This window comes from Cephus cinctus, unplaced genomic scaffold (assembly GCF_000341935.2).
Source record: "Cephus cinctus unplaced genomic scaffold, Ccin1 Ccin1_scaffold0596, whole genome shotgun sequence".
Lineage (NCBI taxonomy): Eukaryota > Metazoa > Arthropoda > Insecta > Hymenoptera > Cephidae > Cephus > Cephus cinctus.
The window spans coordinates 139,044-152,298 of record NW_014333242.1 but is presented as its reverse complement, the minus strand read 5'-3'; the positions used below and the strand labels follow the sequence as shown (position 1 = coordinate 152,298).

General features: G+C 36.2%; 2 protein-coding genes across 5 annotated transcripts; one reads left to right on the top strand and one right to left on the bottom strand.

Annotated features, from left to right (window-relative positions):
• Window positions 1-28: 28 nt before the first annotated feature.
• LOC107268875 (sodium channel protein Nach) lies at window positions 29-13,201 on the top strand (the record flags this gene model as incomplete). Its single annotated transcript, XM_025086156.1, has 12 exons — window positions 29-224; window positions 9,432-9,592; window positions 9,720-9,910; window positions 10,016-10,166; window positions 10,312-10,457; window positions 10,884-10,992; window positions 11,380-11,643; window positions 11,719-11,830; window positions 11,894-12,203; window positions 12,304-12,410; window positions 12,483-12,771; window positions 12,876-13,201. Coding segments are annotated over 12 exons (2,148 nt in total), but the record flags the coding sequence as incomplete, so codon positions are not given.
• Window positions 2,658-6,511, bottom strand: LOC107268908 (secretin receptor). Of its 4 annotated transcripts, XM_015742157.2 has the most exons (10): window positions 5,885-6,511; window positions 5,178-5,248; window positions 4,583-4,902; window positions 4,419-4,513; window positions 4,149-4,314; window positions 3,886-4,042; window positions 3,679-3,809; window positions 3,508-3,599; window positions 3,280-3,418; window positions 2,658-3,220 (listed from the first exon to the last, which is right to left on the bottom strand). In XM_015742157.2, the coding sequence occupies exons 2-10, from the start codon at window positions 5,245-5,247 to the stop codon at window positions 2,963-2,965; spliced, it is 1,428 nt and encodes a 475-aa protein (XP_015597643.1). In that variant the 5' UTR covers window position 5,248; window positions 5,885-6,511; the 3' UTR covers window positions 2,658-2,962. The 4 variants fall into 4 exon arrangements, with proteins under 4 accessions (XP_015597643.1, XP_024941947.1, XP_024941949.1 ...); XM_025086179.1 differs by lacking the exon at window positions 5,885-6,511 and having other exon boundaries at window positions 5,178-5,484; XM_025086181.1 differs by lacking the exon at window positions 5,885-6,511 and having other exon boundaries at window positions 3,088-3,220; window positions 3,906-4,042; window positions 5,178-5,484.
• Window positions 13,202-13,255: the final 54 nt, after the last annotated feature.

The window sequence follows — 13,255 nt, the reverse complement described above, 5'->3', positions numbered from 1 at the left end:
TGGTCACCCGTCGTATCGAAAGGGTTAAAAACGACTCTTGCTGACAGAGTTTTACGTTGTATTACAAAATTTTTGGTTAAGTATAGGGTATAGTGTTAGAATTGAAAGAGTTACTGCGCATGTGCGAGACTCCCCACTCCGCGCTGCTCCGATCTGTCTTCAGGCACGCGAGCGCTCCGGTTCATTGTCGCTCTCAATACAGCAGAGGCTTCGGATTGCTAACAGTACGTTGGACGATTCTATCTGCTGTGATTTATATTTCGGAAACAATGCAATCGTTAGCAAATCACGCGTGGCTCTGAACATAATTTTTATTACAAAGTACGCATTTACATGGAATTTCACTGAAGTAGATTGTATTTTACCATTATAGTTTAAATTTTCGTAATTTTAGAGAAGGATGCGTGTGTTTTGCTAAGGATTGCACTGTTAGGAATTGTAAAAACAAACACACTGAACTTTTTAACTATGTACCAGTGTTGATTGACAAGGAAGGTACCTTGGGTGTCCCCTTCCGATTTCGTTCGTTTTGAAATATGTAACTCTTCATCAAAATGTAAGAGACAATTTAATGTACATGTAGAGGTAATAAAAACGGTTTTAAGGGGTGAAATCAATCCCCAAAGTTGGGTTCTTCGAGGGCGGTTTTCACATATTTTCAGTCGAGATATTTAAATGGGACTAATTGGAGGATATCCTCATGATGAATAATTGAAAAATGCATTTTGGTCGGTTCTGGTGCTCTGAGAGAAAAATATTGTTGCATTAAAGAAAATATAGTTAGTCTGACGATAATCTTACTATAAAATATAATTCCCTGTGGTGACGTCTATATTTTATGGTTATTCCAAAAAAATGAAAAAATGATTGCATAAACCATGAATTGAGGCTGTTGCGAATAATTATAGTAGTTATAATCATAAATGTTATAGTTTTGTATATACTATCTTGTTGTATATACATTTGAAAATTCTGTTTTAAATAACTTTGCTATTATCGTGTATTCAATTATATTATCATCGCTTCAAATGTAAAATATTGCAACCCTTCCTATACTTCTTTTATAATGTAAAATCGTTAAGTCATCTATATATTCTTCTCCCAGTCTGGGGTGAATGCATAAAAATGTATAGGGATTCGAAAGTTCGAAGTTTTTATAACAATGAAACTATCGATTCGAATTTGATAAAACCAATTGCATATGAAACTACTAAAAGAAGTAGGAGACACATGTTTTTGCGTTTTTCGAAGAAACGTCATTTAAGGAGTAAACCACCTCTATGCCAGTGCAACAAATTTCTCATTAAAGCGGCTCTGTCTTGATTCTACTCCGTATGTTTTGCGAGATTTCAATTTAGCCTCAGTTTCATATTTTGAATAAATTTCGAAAGTAAGTCAGGATCCAATAGTGTTTAGTAACACTTGGCAAGCTTTATTAAATGTTGCGAATTTTCAATATTTCTGTGCAACTCATTTTTTCCTTCTTTTTCTCGCGGGTTATCCAGCTATTCGTGAATCGCAAAGGTTTGAACATTTGTTCTACTAGTAGCGACAGAGATGAGTAGGGAGGTTGCCAATGAGCCGATTTTCATGGTCCAAATTTTATTTCGGCGTCGACGCGCCGCCTGACGAGTGGACGTTTCTGTATTACTAACGCATATACTATTCTTCCAATAATTTTTTTCCATATGTTCGTGGTCGCAGCGTGGCCTGATTAAAAAAAATAATACTCAGTCGCGAACCCGGTAGCTCATGATTGCGAGGGCCCAATTACACTTTATTTAGTACACCAAGGAATTAATGTTTGCATATCATCAAGTAAACAGTACAAACTATTGCCACAAACCAACGTTAAAGGCCACTCTACAATGCAATATAATAAGAAATAAGGAATAAGAAATAAGCAATAAGATCTTCATTTGATATTTACGTAATTCCATTGGATCCTCCAATTAAGAAGGAGAAAATCGTTTTTAAAACCGAGCGTTTACTAAGTCTCTACGATTTTTATGACGTCTTGGACATAGCAACGATACGGAAGCGGTTGCTAGGGTCGCTAAGGATTTGACGGAGCACGAAACGTCATTATCAAATGTCATTACCTGTCACCTGTCATTACCAGCTCTATAGACGAGGTCATTATCAATATCGTTAGAGAAATGAAATTTCTCTACGATAAAAGTCATCGTGACTTTAAAAATGAAGTAATGATTTACTTATCTGTATGAATAAACGCATACACATTTTTTTTATATTTATATATTGACAAATAATGACAGGTGACAGGTAATGACATTTGACAATGACGTTTCGTGCTCCGTCAAATCCTCAGCGACCCTAGCAACCGCTTCCGTATCGTTGCTATGTATTTTTAACGTAAGCCGTTATAAATTACGGAACGGAGCATGCTCGATGTTAGTCATCACGTTTCGTGCTACGTGAAGTCCTTAAAGACCCTAGCAACCGCTTCCATATCGTTGCTATGTCCAAGACGTCACCAAAATCATAGAGGCTTAGTAAACGCTCGGTTTTAAAAACAATTTTCTCCTTCTTGATTGGAGGATCCAATGAAATTACGTAAATATCAAATGAAAATCTTATTGCTTATTTCTTATTCCTTATTTCTTATTATATTGCATTGTAGAATGTCCTTAATAATAAATAATTGACGTGATAATTTTAATAAAAATATCGCAGTCATGATTTTATTAATGATAACTACATACGAACAATAATATCATTTGTTTCTTACATTGATCCATCGAACATTGATAGCGACCATCCCAATGTATAATAAATTTAATAATTTAATAAATTATAAAACGGAGGCATCAATAAATCAATAATATCACATACACATATTACATCGATCTCATTACGTAACGTGACTCTCCATTATCCTGGATACCTTGTTCAAAGAACAATAATGTCTCTACGATCTCTTTCACAATGGAGAAGACACTTATTGATTCATGATCTCCTCCTGATCCTGGTCCATAATCGCGCGTGCCTGATCCCTTTCAGGATTGAGTGCCCGCTCACAATTGCTACGATGGCGGTAACAATTTGATCTTGGATTAAATGATCTTGTCGTGGTATCCCTATGAGCCAAGATCAATGAGTTTACCCCTCTTCGTGACTTTCTTGCTTTCCAGACTCTCTTCATCTCAGCTCTGACTTCGCCATTCAGTAGGCAGTAAAGAAGAGCGACAAACGTACCCTGAAATTCTTTAACACAATAGAGACGAAATTTGTTAAGGCGCATCGAATTCTTCATACCTGAAACGATGCGAACAATTGATCGCAGAATAGCCAAACGAGCTCCACTCTATAATCCTTGTGATAAGATAAACCAAGGAAAAGAGTATAATGGGCGCCGAACAGCGGTACGAGTACAAGGGTGGACTTGGCCCACCTTCTGTAAAAACAGATAATAAATTTTTTAAACTTAACGAAACAAAGATATAAAAATGTTTTTTAAATCCTTGATTTTTTTAGGTAATTTACCTGTACCGCATTTTTTTTCGTTGCATCTGCAAGGACGTCTTCAATTTGGCCAATAGGACCCTCACGATATTGAGGAACAGGATAAAGTTGAACTGTGCATTTTGAATATTAGAGAAAAATTGTTGATTGGCTATTCGCTATATATATTTTTGTTATACGATATGTACTTACCAAAATTGAAATCATTATTGGTATCCGTATTATTAAGAATAATGATTGATCTGTGTGCGTTGTCCAGCACAATGTGTCGTCCAGTATGATGCGAACTGCGATCCAGGGTATAACTACGATACAGGGCAGTCCTGAAAACGAAATGAAATTGATATAACTGAATATAAGTATCAATCTGATAATTTTTACATTATTGAAATTACTCACCCCAGCCTAAAGAAACGTACAAGGTAATGGCGGTTGTGTCGGAGCAGAACGCAAGAAATACAAGATTATGCAAGTAGAGTCCCTCCATGAGTATCCAGGCGTAATTGGCAACAATGAAGTATTGCCAGACACTTGTGATGGCTTTGCAGATCCAAGTCTGAGCAAAATAAAAATCCAGATCTTTGAGAATCGAATATATATACACGAAGAAATGTCTCTACTGTATTTTTTTTTCTTTTCAGTCTTATTTTCGTATTCTGTACATTGTGCTCCTTTATGAAGACGCCTTTTCCATCGACTGCGACAACGTCCCAGGCTAATCCAACGCCGCCAACGAACAGCCAATCTTTCAGAAGAGCCATAAACGCTCTCATGATGAACGAGACGAATAAGTGCTTGTGCAACCTGTTCCTGGAATTTCTAAGTTTCCTGGATACATAAAAGAAAGCAACGTTAGAGTCAAGTACAGAATGACATTGAAGCTGACGTAATAGTGAGAACATGAGGGAATCAGTTTTTTAGGATTCAGTAACCTGAGAAAGGAGAAGATCACCAGTGCTATGACCAACGTAGTAAAGGAGGATGCATAGCCGATCTGCGAAACTGTTTTGATGACCGATAACCATTTCTGTAATAAAGAAATTGTTAACTCCAAAAATTAATATTAAAGGACAAATCAAAGTAGCTTCTTCCTTACGTTCACTAAGTCTAGATTTCCGTCCGGGCCGTAGTTCGTTCTATTTGACAATTCAGTAATGTCAGCAATTGCTGTGACGTATTCGTCTCTTGGTGGTCTGCACTGACTGTAGTTACTCCACGTGACTCCGTCCAAATTTTTATACCAACGTCCACTTGACAAGCAGATTTTGCTTGCCGTTGCATTTTTAGGATTGTATCCGAATGCAAAACTAGGTGGACAAGGCAAGATGGCAGTTTCTGAAGCACCGGTGCTGGGCCAGCACAGTAAACGATCAAATGACGGCGGACATCGAACTCCCGTTGTATTATTGTTGTTTTCTAATGTTAACAAATACCCAAATTCAAATATTCATATCTTTTCGTATATAACCTGATAACAAATAACAAGGCTGGCACGGCTAATTACGTACCCGCATGATCATAGATTATTCATAACCTCAAATTTGCCTGATTAACATTACAGTCGCTTTTCTTAAATTTTCATATAAAATTATAGATAAAAAATTTACCATAACAACAATCAAATTCAAGAATTTTAATTATATCTACTACACTGTATGGGTGTCTGGACTATCTTTGAAAAACATACTCACCCAGGCTGAGTAGATGTTCGCACCGTGATTTTTGCTCAGCCACGTAGCTATCAAAAATATTTTGGACCATTCTGCAACATAAGAGAAAGTAAAAAAGATAAGAGTGAATATTTACTTGAAATACCATCTATCATACTGCGAGTGTCATTAATGATATATTGCTCGGAATGATAACAGCTTGACTCCGTAAAATAATCAGTCACTCAGTTTATAGATTGACATAAGTATGAATAAGATAAAAAACTTGTTGGCAAAGCGTAATTTTATTTATTCCCCCAAAATAATAGGCAGGTCCACATTGACTTAAGACACGATATTATTTTAATTATTCATTCCAAGTGTAATGGCACGTTTTGATACAGTCGCCTTCCACAATGTTCGATTAAATTGAGCCCAAAGTCTTTACTATATTACGTCAAATATTATGGCTTATCAACAAACTAATTTCACTTACTATTGCACTTTCTCAAAGTCCATACATAGTAACTGGATAAAAATTTAAAAAATATATCAATTTACGTTTCACAAGAAGAATCCAATAGAATACTCATACCGTAAGTATGAAAAAATTTAAAAAATATGAAATTCTCATATAAATGAATTAAAACACTAAGGAAACTATAATATGTGACTCATGATTTATCCGTCTCTCAATTACAATAAATAATTAGAATCAAAGCTCCAAGCTAACCGGAAAATCGTTTTACCTGCAGTTGACGCGTGAACGTCGCTTTACAATCCAAAATATTCGGTGAATTCTCTCTTAGCAATATCAAACTTGTCAAATCCGTATGCCGTCTATTCCATGACGAAACAATCAGAGCGCCCTCAAAGCTCAAAGCCTCGAGATGCCGTTTGATGTCATGTACCAAAATGCCGTGATATATTTCTTGGGCCTTCAAAGATCCTTCGCGAGCGTCCCCTAAGAAGCGTCTGTAATCCCGGACGGCGAAGTTCTGATTGCGTGTTTCTCCAAGCGGCAGGATCTCTTGCTTTTTTCCTTTGCATCCCTTCTCGTTCATGATTTTCATAGCGCACGCGTGTAAACATCACGTTTTCGTATTACAATACTGTATTGTCCATTAGCAATTTGAGGAAGCGATATTTTCTTCTTGGCCATTGTAAACACAGTATTTCACATTAATTATTTGCGCTTTACATATACATGTACGCCTTTGTCAAGCTCTGTGTAATTACGCGTTAATAAATTTCCAGGAATAATTATGCAGAGTTTTAAAAACAAAATTAATATAATAATTAAGAATGTCGATGACGTCAATACTTAAAGGTGGCAATCAGAAAAGATTTTGTATTTTAATAATTTATAAATAATTGTCCAGAAGCGTGACTTCAGCTTTTGTCTATTAGGGGAGGGGAGGGGGGGTGAGCCGGAACTATACCCTGTTTAAGTATCATTAAAAAAAGGGGTGGCGAAAGTCAATATCAGAGTGACTGATATATCGCTGGCATCTTGGAATGTATAATTTTTAATTGCTAGCATAAAACAGTATTGTGTTTGTGAAGAAGCTAAATTCTTGATGTACAAAGATTCAAGTAGAGTGATAATATTTTAAATGGTCCTCCTGCACGAGAGAAATTATTAAATAAATTTCATAATACAGTCAGATAATACTTTAAGCCTTGTTTGCGCAACGGTCATTGTCGTCATTGCGTTTAGCTGGGTAAAAATGATAAAAATAAAAATAAAAATTTTCTTCACCTTTTTATTTCCTGTATTGAATCATGACGTCATTGACGTCGTCAATGGTGATGACCATCAAAGTCTGGCACTTGATCCTGTCATAGGTGGAATTAAGACAATAAAGAGAAGGAAGAAGAAGAAAAAGATTGAAGTGACGTTCGCACATCAATTTCGTTATGTCGCCACGTGAAGATATTAAGAGCTAAGAGGGATAAAGAGGGATAAGAGGCAAGAGAATACAATGTTGTCGGATCGATGACAAGTATAGTTGATCAATTGAGGATGACTTTACGAACACATAATATTTAATCTGGCCGACCTACAAAACGACTAAGTGGATTAAATTGTATCATTTTGAAACTATGCGCAATAAAAGCATAATACAATAAAAATAGTCGGTGAAGTCATCGAGCAGAAGTATTGTATCCTAAGAGTGATTCTTTTACCTGCTTTACTGCTTATTCCATTTGTCCATTACCGTTCGCTAACACATACACTAGGCGTAACAATACAAATAAATTATATCATATGTTTTAGCGATTAATAATTTTTATCTTTATTGTTATAATGCGTGCGCGTTACTATACCTATAAAATTTATATACGCAATATATCATTATACAATATACTGTGTATGTGGATATAGCATAAGATGCGTGTAGCTAATTATGGGAAATTCGCATGTAAGCGTTATACCTACCACAAGCATCGTAAATCAACTTTAGCATTTATTATAATTAACGCCAGATAGAATTCAAGAGAGAAACAGTTGCGAGAGCGAATGAACAAGAATTTATATAACAATACATTTGGTCGTTGGCATGCGAACGGAGGTATTAAAATCGATCAAAGTTAAATGGGCGTCGCTACGCTACTGATTACAGAAGTTAACTTACATCTTGCGTCCTAAAATTTGAAGCTCTCAGCTGATTAATCCCATATATAATAAAAATTGCTAATATGAATTAATGCGAGTAATCTATCACATCCAATAATTTAATTGTGATTAAAATTATTAAGTATATCAATTTCTTCCAATAATGATCTTCCTGTTTATCAAGAAAACAGCTGATCGCTTCGAAAAGAGTAGAACTGTATGATTTTAATCTAAGGACAATAATATACAGCATAAAACATTAAGATACGTTTTAGAAACATTGCTGAATCATATCAATCTGCTTTTAACGTTTTAACAATGTTTCTAAAACTTACCTAATTACGTATAAGTATATGTATATGTATAAATTTTATTATCTACATCAGGATTAAAATATACGAGAAGCCTCGGTAGAAATTTTTATAATAACTGTGGATGATGGAATAACTATTAATGGGGTGCGTGTATAACGAAAGCAATAAGATAAATTGTATTAGATGCGCATGAGAATGTAAATGAGTGTATTGAAACATATGACTAATGCGTGCTTGCGTGCCAGTCACAAAATGGCAGAAGCATCAAGTATCTGCTGGTAATAACTAAAACTTATGTATAATAATGGGTTCTACTTTTGAATACAGATAGCTATGATATACGTATACATGTGAACAATTTCCCCACACTTCGGGATACATGTGGTTATACTTTTAATTGATCATTATACAGGGTGTTCCGAAATTACCTGATCAACGGGATATGGGGGTGTTCGGGAAACACCACTGATCACGAAAATGACCTTCCTTTTCTCCGGAAGGTCATAATTTTTAAATAGGAGCAGGTCAAAGTTGACCAATCAAAGCGAGGCGTCAAGAGAAAAGTAGACACCTACGAACTGTGAGTTTTCTTCCCTCGCTTTTGTTTCTCGGTGGCTTCGGGCAGGATGACGTCAGCCGAAGACATGCCTATTGGAAACAAGCCACCGAGAAACAAAAGCGAGGGAAGAAAACTCAGAGTTCGTAGGTGCCTACGTTTCTCTTGACGCCTCCCGCTGATTGGTCAACTTTGACCTGCTCCCATTTAAAAACTATGACCTTCCGGAGAAAAAGAAGGTCATTTTCGTGATCAGTGGTGCCTCCCGAACACCGCCATACCCTGTTTATTTACCCCTGTAATTTCGGAACACCCTGTATGTGGATCACTATAAGTTCATATGTATAGGGAGAGGGATCGAGGGAGGGAGAGAGAGAGAGAAAGAAAGGGAGCAAGGCATGAACAATTAGGGCAACAGTTCTGCTTTAGACATGCGTCGAAGGAGTTGATTAGGTTCATCGGTTTTTCAGTTGACGTGTCCATGCGAACCCGTGAGCTTCGTGCGAAGATTTGAAAAAGAAAAAGAATTATAATCTTGAACAGAATCATTAGCGAAATTTTACAATACTTATGGAGTCGTTAAGGGACTTACCAATAAATCATAAGTTGCATTTTCATAAGAACGGTGGGTGACGGTTGCTAAAAAATAGGGGGAAAATAATATAAAATTTAATTAAAAAACTTATAATGTACTTTTTCGTTTATCCGCTGTTATTTTATTAAGAAGCAAATTTTGCCCTGAGACTGAGAAGTTGATCACTCCTGAGAAATTTCACTGGTGTCAACACCAATTATTTTTTTTCTAGGCAAGAAACGTAGAAGATATGTCGTGCGACGCGTGTGGCGCTGCGCTAGTGAAAAAATACAAAAAGAATTAAAAAGTTATTGCGACAATACTAGTCTGCATGGTTTTCGATACATAACAGCATACGAATCGAATTTTCTTGAGAGACTTATATGGCTTGCGGTAACGATCCATATTTATTCGATTGAACAAGAATTTTGATGGCTTTAAGAATTTGCTAATAGTAAAATTAATTTTTAATAATTATTACTCAAGAATATTATAATCCAACCTATGTTCGAAAGAGCAGGTGTGTCTTTTGGGTTTTGTTCTCAGCGTAATCCTTATGTTGCTCGTGTGGCAGAGGTTCACGAAGACTCCCACAGTGACGACCATTGATACAACCACAAGTCCTATTCGTAGTCTGTCATTTCCCTCAGTGACGATCTGCAATTACAATAAGATTTATAAACCTGAGGCGGACAAACTTGCAGAAGAATTGTGAGTGATAGCATAGAGAAGTTCAACGAGTCAAAGTTATTGATTCATAAGTATTGACAGGTTTTAACAGCTGATTTGACATATTTTTCATCTAATATTGTGCAGGTCGCGTCACGGATTAAATGTGACGGAAATTGAACATTTCTTTACATCCTTACCAACATTAGTGAAGCCTGAATACATTACAGCGAACTACATGCCAGCTCTGAAACTGATCAGATCACTTGGGATAACAATTGACGATTTGATGCACAGGGTAATTAAAAAATGATCGATCATTAATTAATTAAGTTATTAACTTGAGACTCTGTGAATTAAGATAAGATTGGCTGATATTATTTCTTAAATGTCAATTTTCATTCGATTCATTTTATGGATGCATCACTGATTTACTTTTACAGCTGATGCAACCATGTGACAAACTTTTAGTCAAGTGTGCCTGGCTGGGACGTTCATACGATTGTCAAAAATTATTCAAAACAGTCAAATCCATTGAGGGTCTATGCTGCTCGTTTAATTATCACGCCACGGTCACGAATTCGAACGTGTACGTAATGAGTTTATGAGTGTGGTTATAGTATAATGATTTCGTGGTAATTCTCAAAGGGATTCCAATCTTGTCATTACTTCTAGTAAAGCAATCGATCTGGTTAAACGCTAAAATTGTTTTTTCCGTGCGATGATTAACCTACAAGTACTAATTGTTCGGCAAATATAATTTTTCAATGCGACCTTTTATTTACGTTCTCATTAAGGTCGCTTGTCAATTCTTTCACGCGAAATCACCCATACAATTATCTCACTTCGACACAGAACAACTTTCTATAGAATTCGATACTACAAGAAGTAACGCTCTTATCGATTATCAATATAGTAATTTGGAAAACTCAGAAATTGTAACGATTACGTTTCTGTCTATATAGACACACTGATTAGGTCTCCTTCACGTTTGTATAATTACTTAACACAACAGGACTCTGAGCGTAACGTCTTTACAAGTAGATGCAGCTAATTACAGTACTTATGAATCGACCACAACAACCAGTACAACCGAGTGGTATCCGGGAGTGAACGAAATCCAGGTATATATGAAACAGAAAAATTCAAAAAATTAAATCGATCCTGCGTCTGAACACTTGTTTTACTCACCTTCCGTCTACACACTGGATATTTGAGGACTAGCTTAGATTTTCAGTGTTCTGGGCTGTGATACCCTAATGCGACTCGGCAGGTAGGACTCCATTGCTGCCCAGATTTTTTTAGGGGAAGAAGCCAAGTTTCCTCTAAGCGACTTCTATTCATGTTGGAGAAACTTGAGATGGAAATTTCGAATGTGCCTTCAAATACCAGTGTGAATATGGAGGGTAAAAAAAGATTTAAACATATTAAACAAATTTGCAAAATAAAATGTGTATGCTAACGAGGATTTTGTTCTGTGATAATAAATACTGGTTTACCGGAAATGGTAGACGGTACCCGGTGCCGGAAGAGACGTTGGACTCAGTGTTGTACTCGACATGGAAGGGAGTACATATGCAGGGGCCGTGAGGTCCTATGTAGGGGCATCTATACTCATTCATGATCCTGTGGATTATCCAGATGTCGATTTGCAAACGGCTGTGACGCAACCATCACAGGAAACTGCCATAATACTTTCTGCTTCGATAATTGAAAGTATGGATAATGTGAGGAATCTTGACCTTAGCAGGCGCAATTGCTGGTTCGAGGATGAGGTCAATTTATATTCTTGAAATTTTTTTTAAGAATATTTGAATGTGTTTTTTTTAATTTGATTCCTAATTTTCTAGACCACACTGAAGTTTACTATGGCGTATACTTATCAGTCGTGCGTTGCGCAATGCAGAATTGAACATATTATAAATCTCTGTAATTGCATACCGTTTTACTATCCAACAATATGTGAGTTTGAAGTTCATTAATCTTTAACTTTTTTGTCTTTACTCAGTGCCCTTTTTCTTGCAGTTAAAAATGTAAGAACATGCGACCTCACTGACGTTCGCTGCATGAGAACCTACAGAAGTAAGAATATTATGAATATCACTAACATTATTTCTGTATGGAGACACGGAATTTTATTGATAGTACCTTATATGTTTTTGTATATAAAAAAAGGAATCCTATCCAGTTTGCAAACACCGATAGACACGGAAAATACTAATAGAACCTTCGCCAAGGCTGAATGCTCCTGTTTACCACAATGCAGTGATAAGTCCTATACAGTCCGCACGGAGACTGCAACACTGGCATCGTTTAATCATGCTGCTCCTATTTTGTAAGAGATAAAATTAATAAATCAACTGTAACTCATAGCAAGAATAACATTTAAATACTTATTGATCATATACTATACTATACTTGATCAATTTCATCAGGGAGAATCTAGACACGAGGAATCTTTCTCTGGTCTACGTTTACTTCCGCGATATCACCTGCCTGAAATATCGTCGTGAGATTCTCATGAGCTGGGATAATTTATTGGGTGAGTTAAAAATGAAAGTAAAAAATAAAAATAATTTCGACCAGTTATTCAAAAATGGACATTCCCTTGCAGCATCCTTCGGCGGGATCTTTGGCTTGTGCCTGGGAGGCTCTTTTGTAAGTCTTGTCGAGATTCTTTATTACTTTACGGTAAAGATATTTCACAGGAGTCTAGAACCCACAAGACCCGTACCGACCAAGCATCTGGTTCTCGCAAGGAAATCTTTTGGAAGAGTTATCGACCGTTCCGGTACTCTAAAACAGAGTAAACTGGAAAATCTTGGCCTCTTTAGAGAAAATATGTATATGCGTCGAGGTCAATTAGATTCAACAATGAGATTTAATTTGCCGCGTGTACTAAAGTAAGGCGAATACTAGATCCTGAATTATTGCCTAAACGTTAGCTATTTTTATTATATAATTTACTGAATTAATTGTTACGATTGTCGAATAATTCTTCTTCTAGGAAACAATCGAAACTGATCGAGAATCGAATAGTTTCAAGATTACCTGAAGATAGCGCCACGTGCAATTGTCTGGCAAGTGCTGCCCCCTTCAACGGCAATCCTCTCTACTAAATTTTACATTTAACATACACTTCCAAATCGGGGCTAGCAGCTATCTGGTTGTTTCTCTACACGCAAATAGCCATGAGCCTGTCTCTCTTATTCCCACAGAAAGAGAATAGGAAAATTATGAAATTCAAAAAGCTTGATAAATAAAAAAATTCCTTAGAACCTACGCGCACATACAAGCGTACTTATGTATCAGCTAATAAACAGTTGTAAAATTGACTCATCTTCCAAAAAAATACTTGCAATCTGTTTACAAACTATTTATATATAT

Excerpts from the sequence above, each read along its gene's own strand:
- LOC107268908 (XM_025086179.1), bottom strand. The coding sequence starts at position 5,304 with ATGGTATTTCAAGTAAATATTCACTCTTATCTTTTTTACTTTCTCTTA. Across the intron at positions 4,514-4,582 it reads GAAATCTAGACTTAGTGAAC|AAATGGTTATCGGTCATCAA; the intron begins GTAAGGAAGAAG and ends TCTTTATTACAG. Across the intron at positions 3,221-3,279 it reads AATTGTTCGCATCGTTTCAG|GGTACGTTTGTCGCTCTTCT; the intron begins GTATGAAGAATT and ends AAAGAATTTCAG.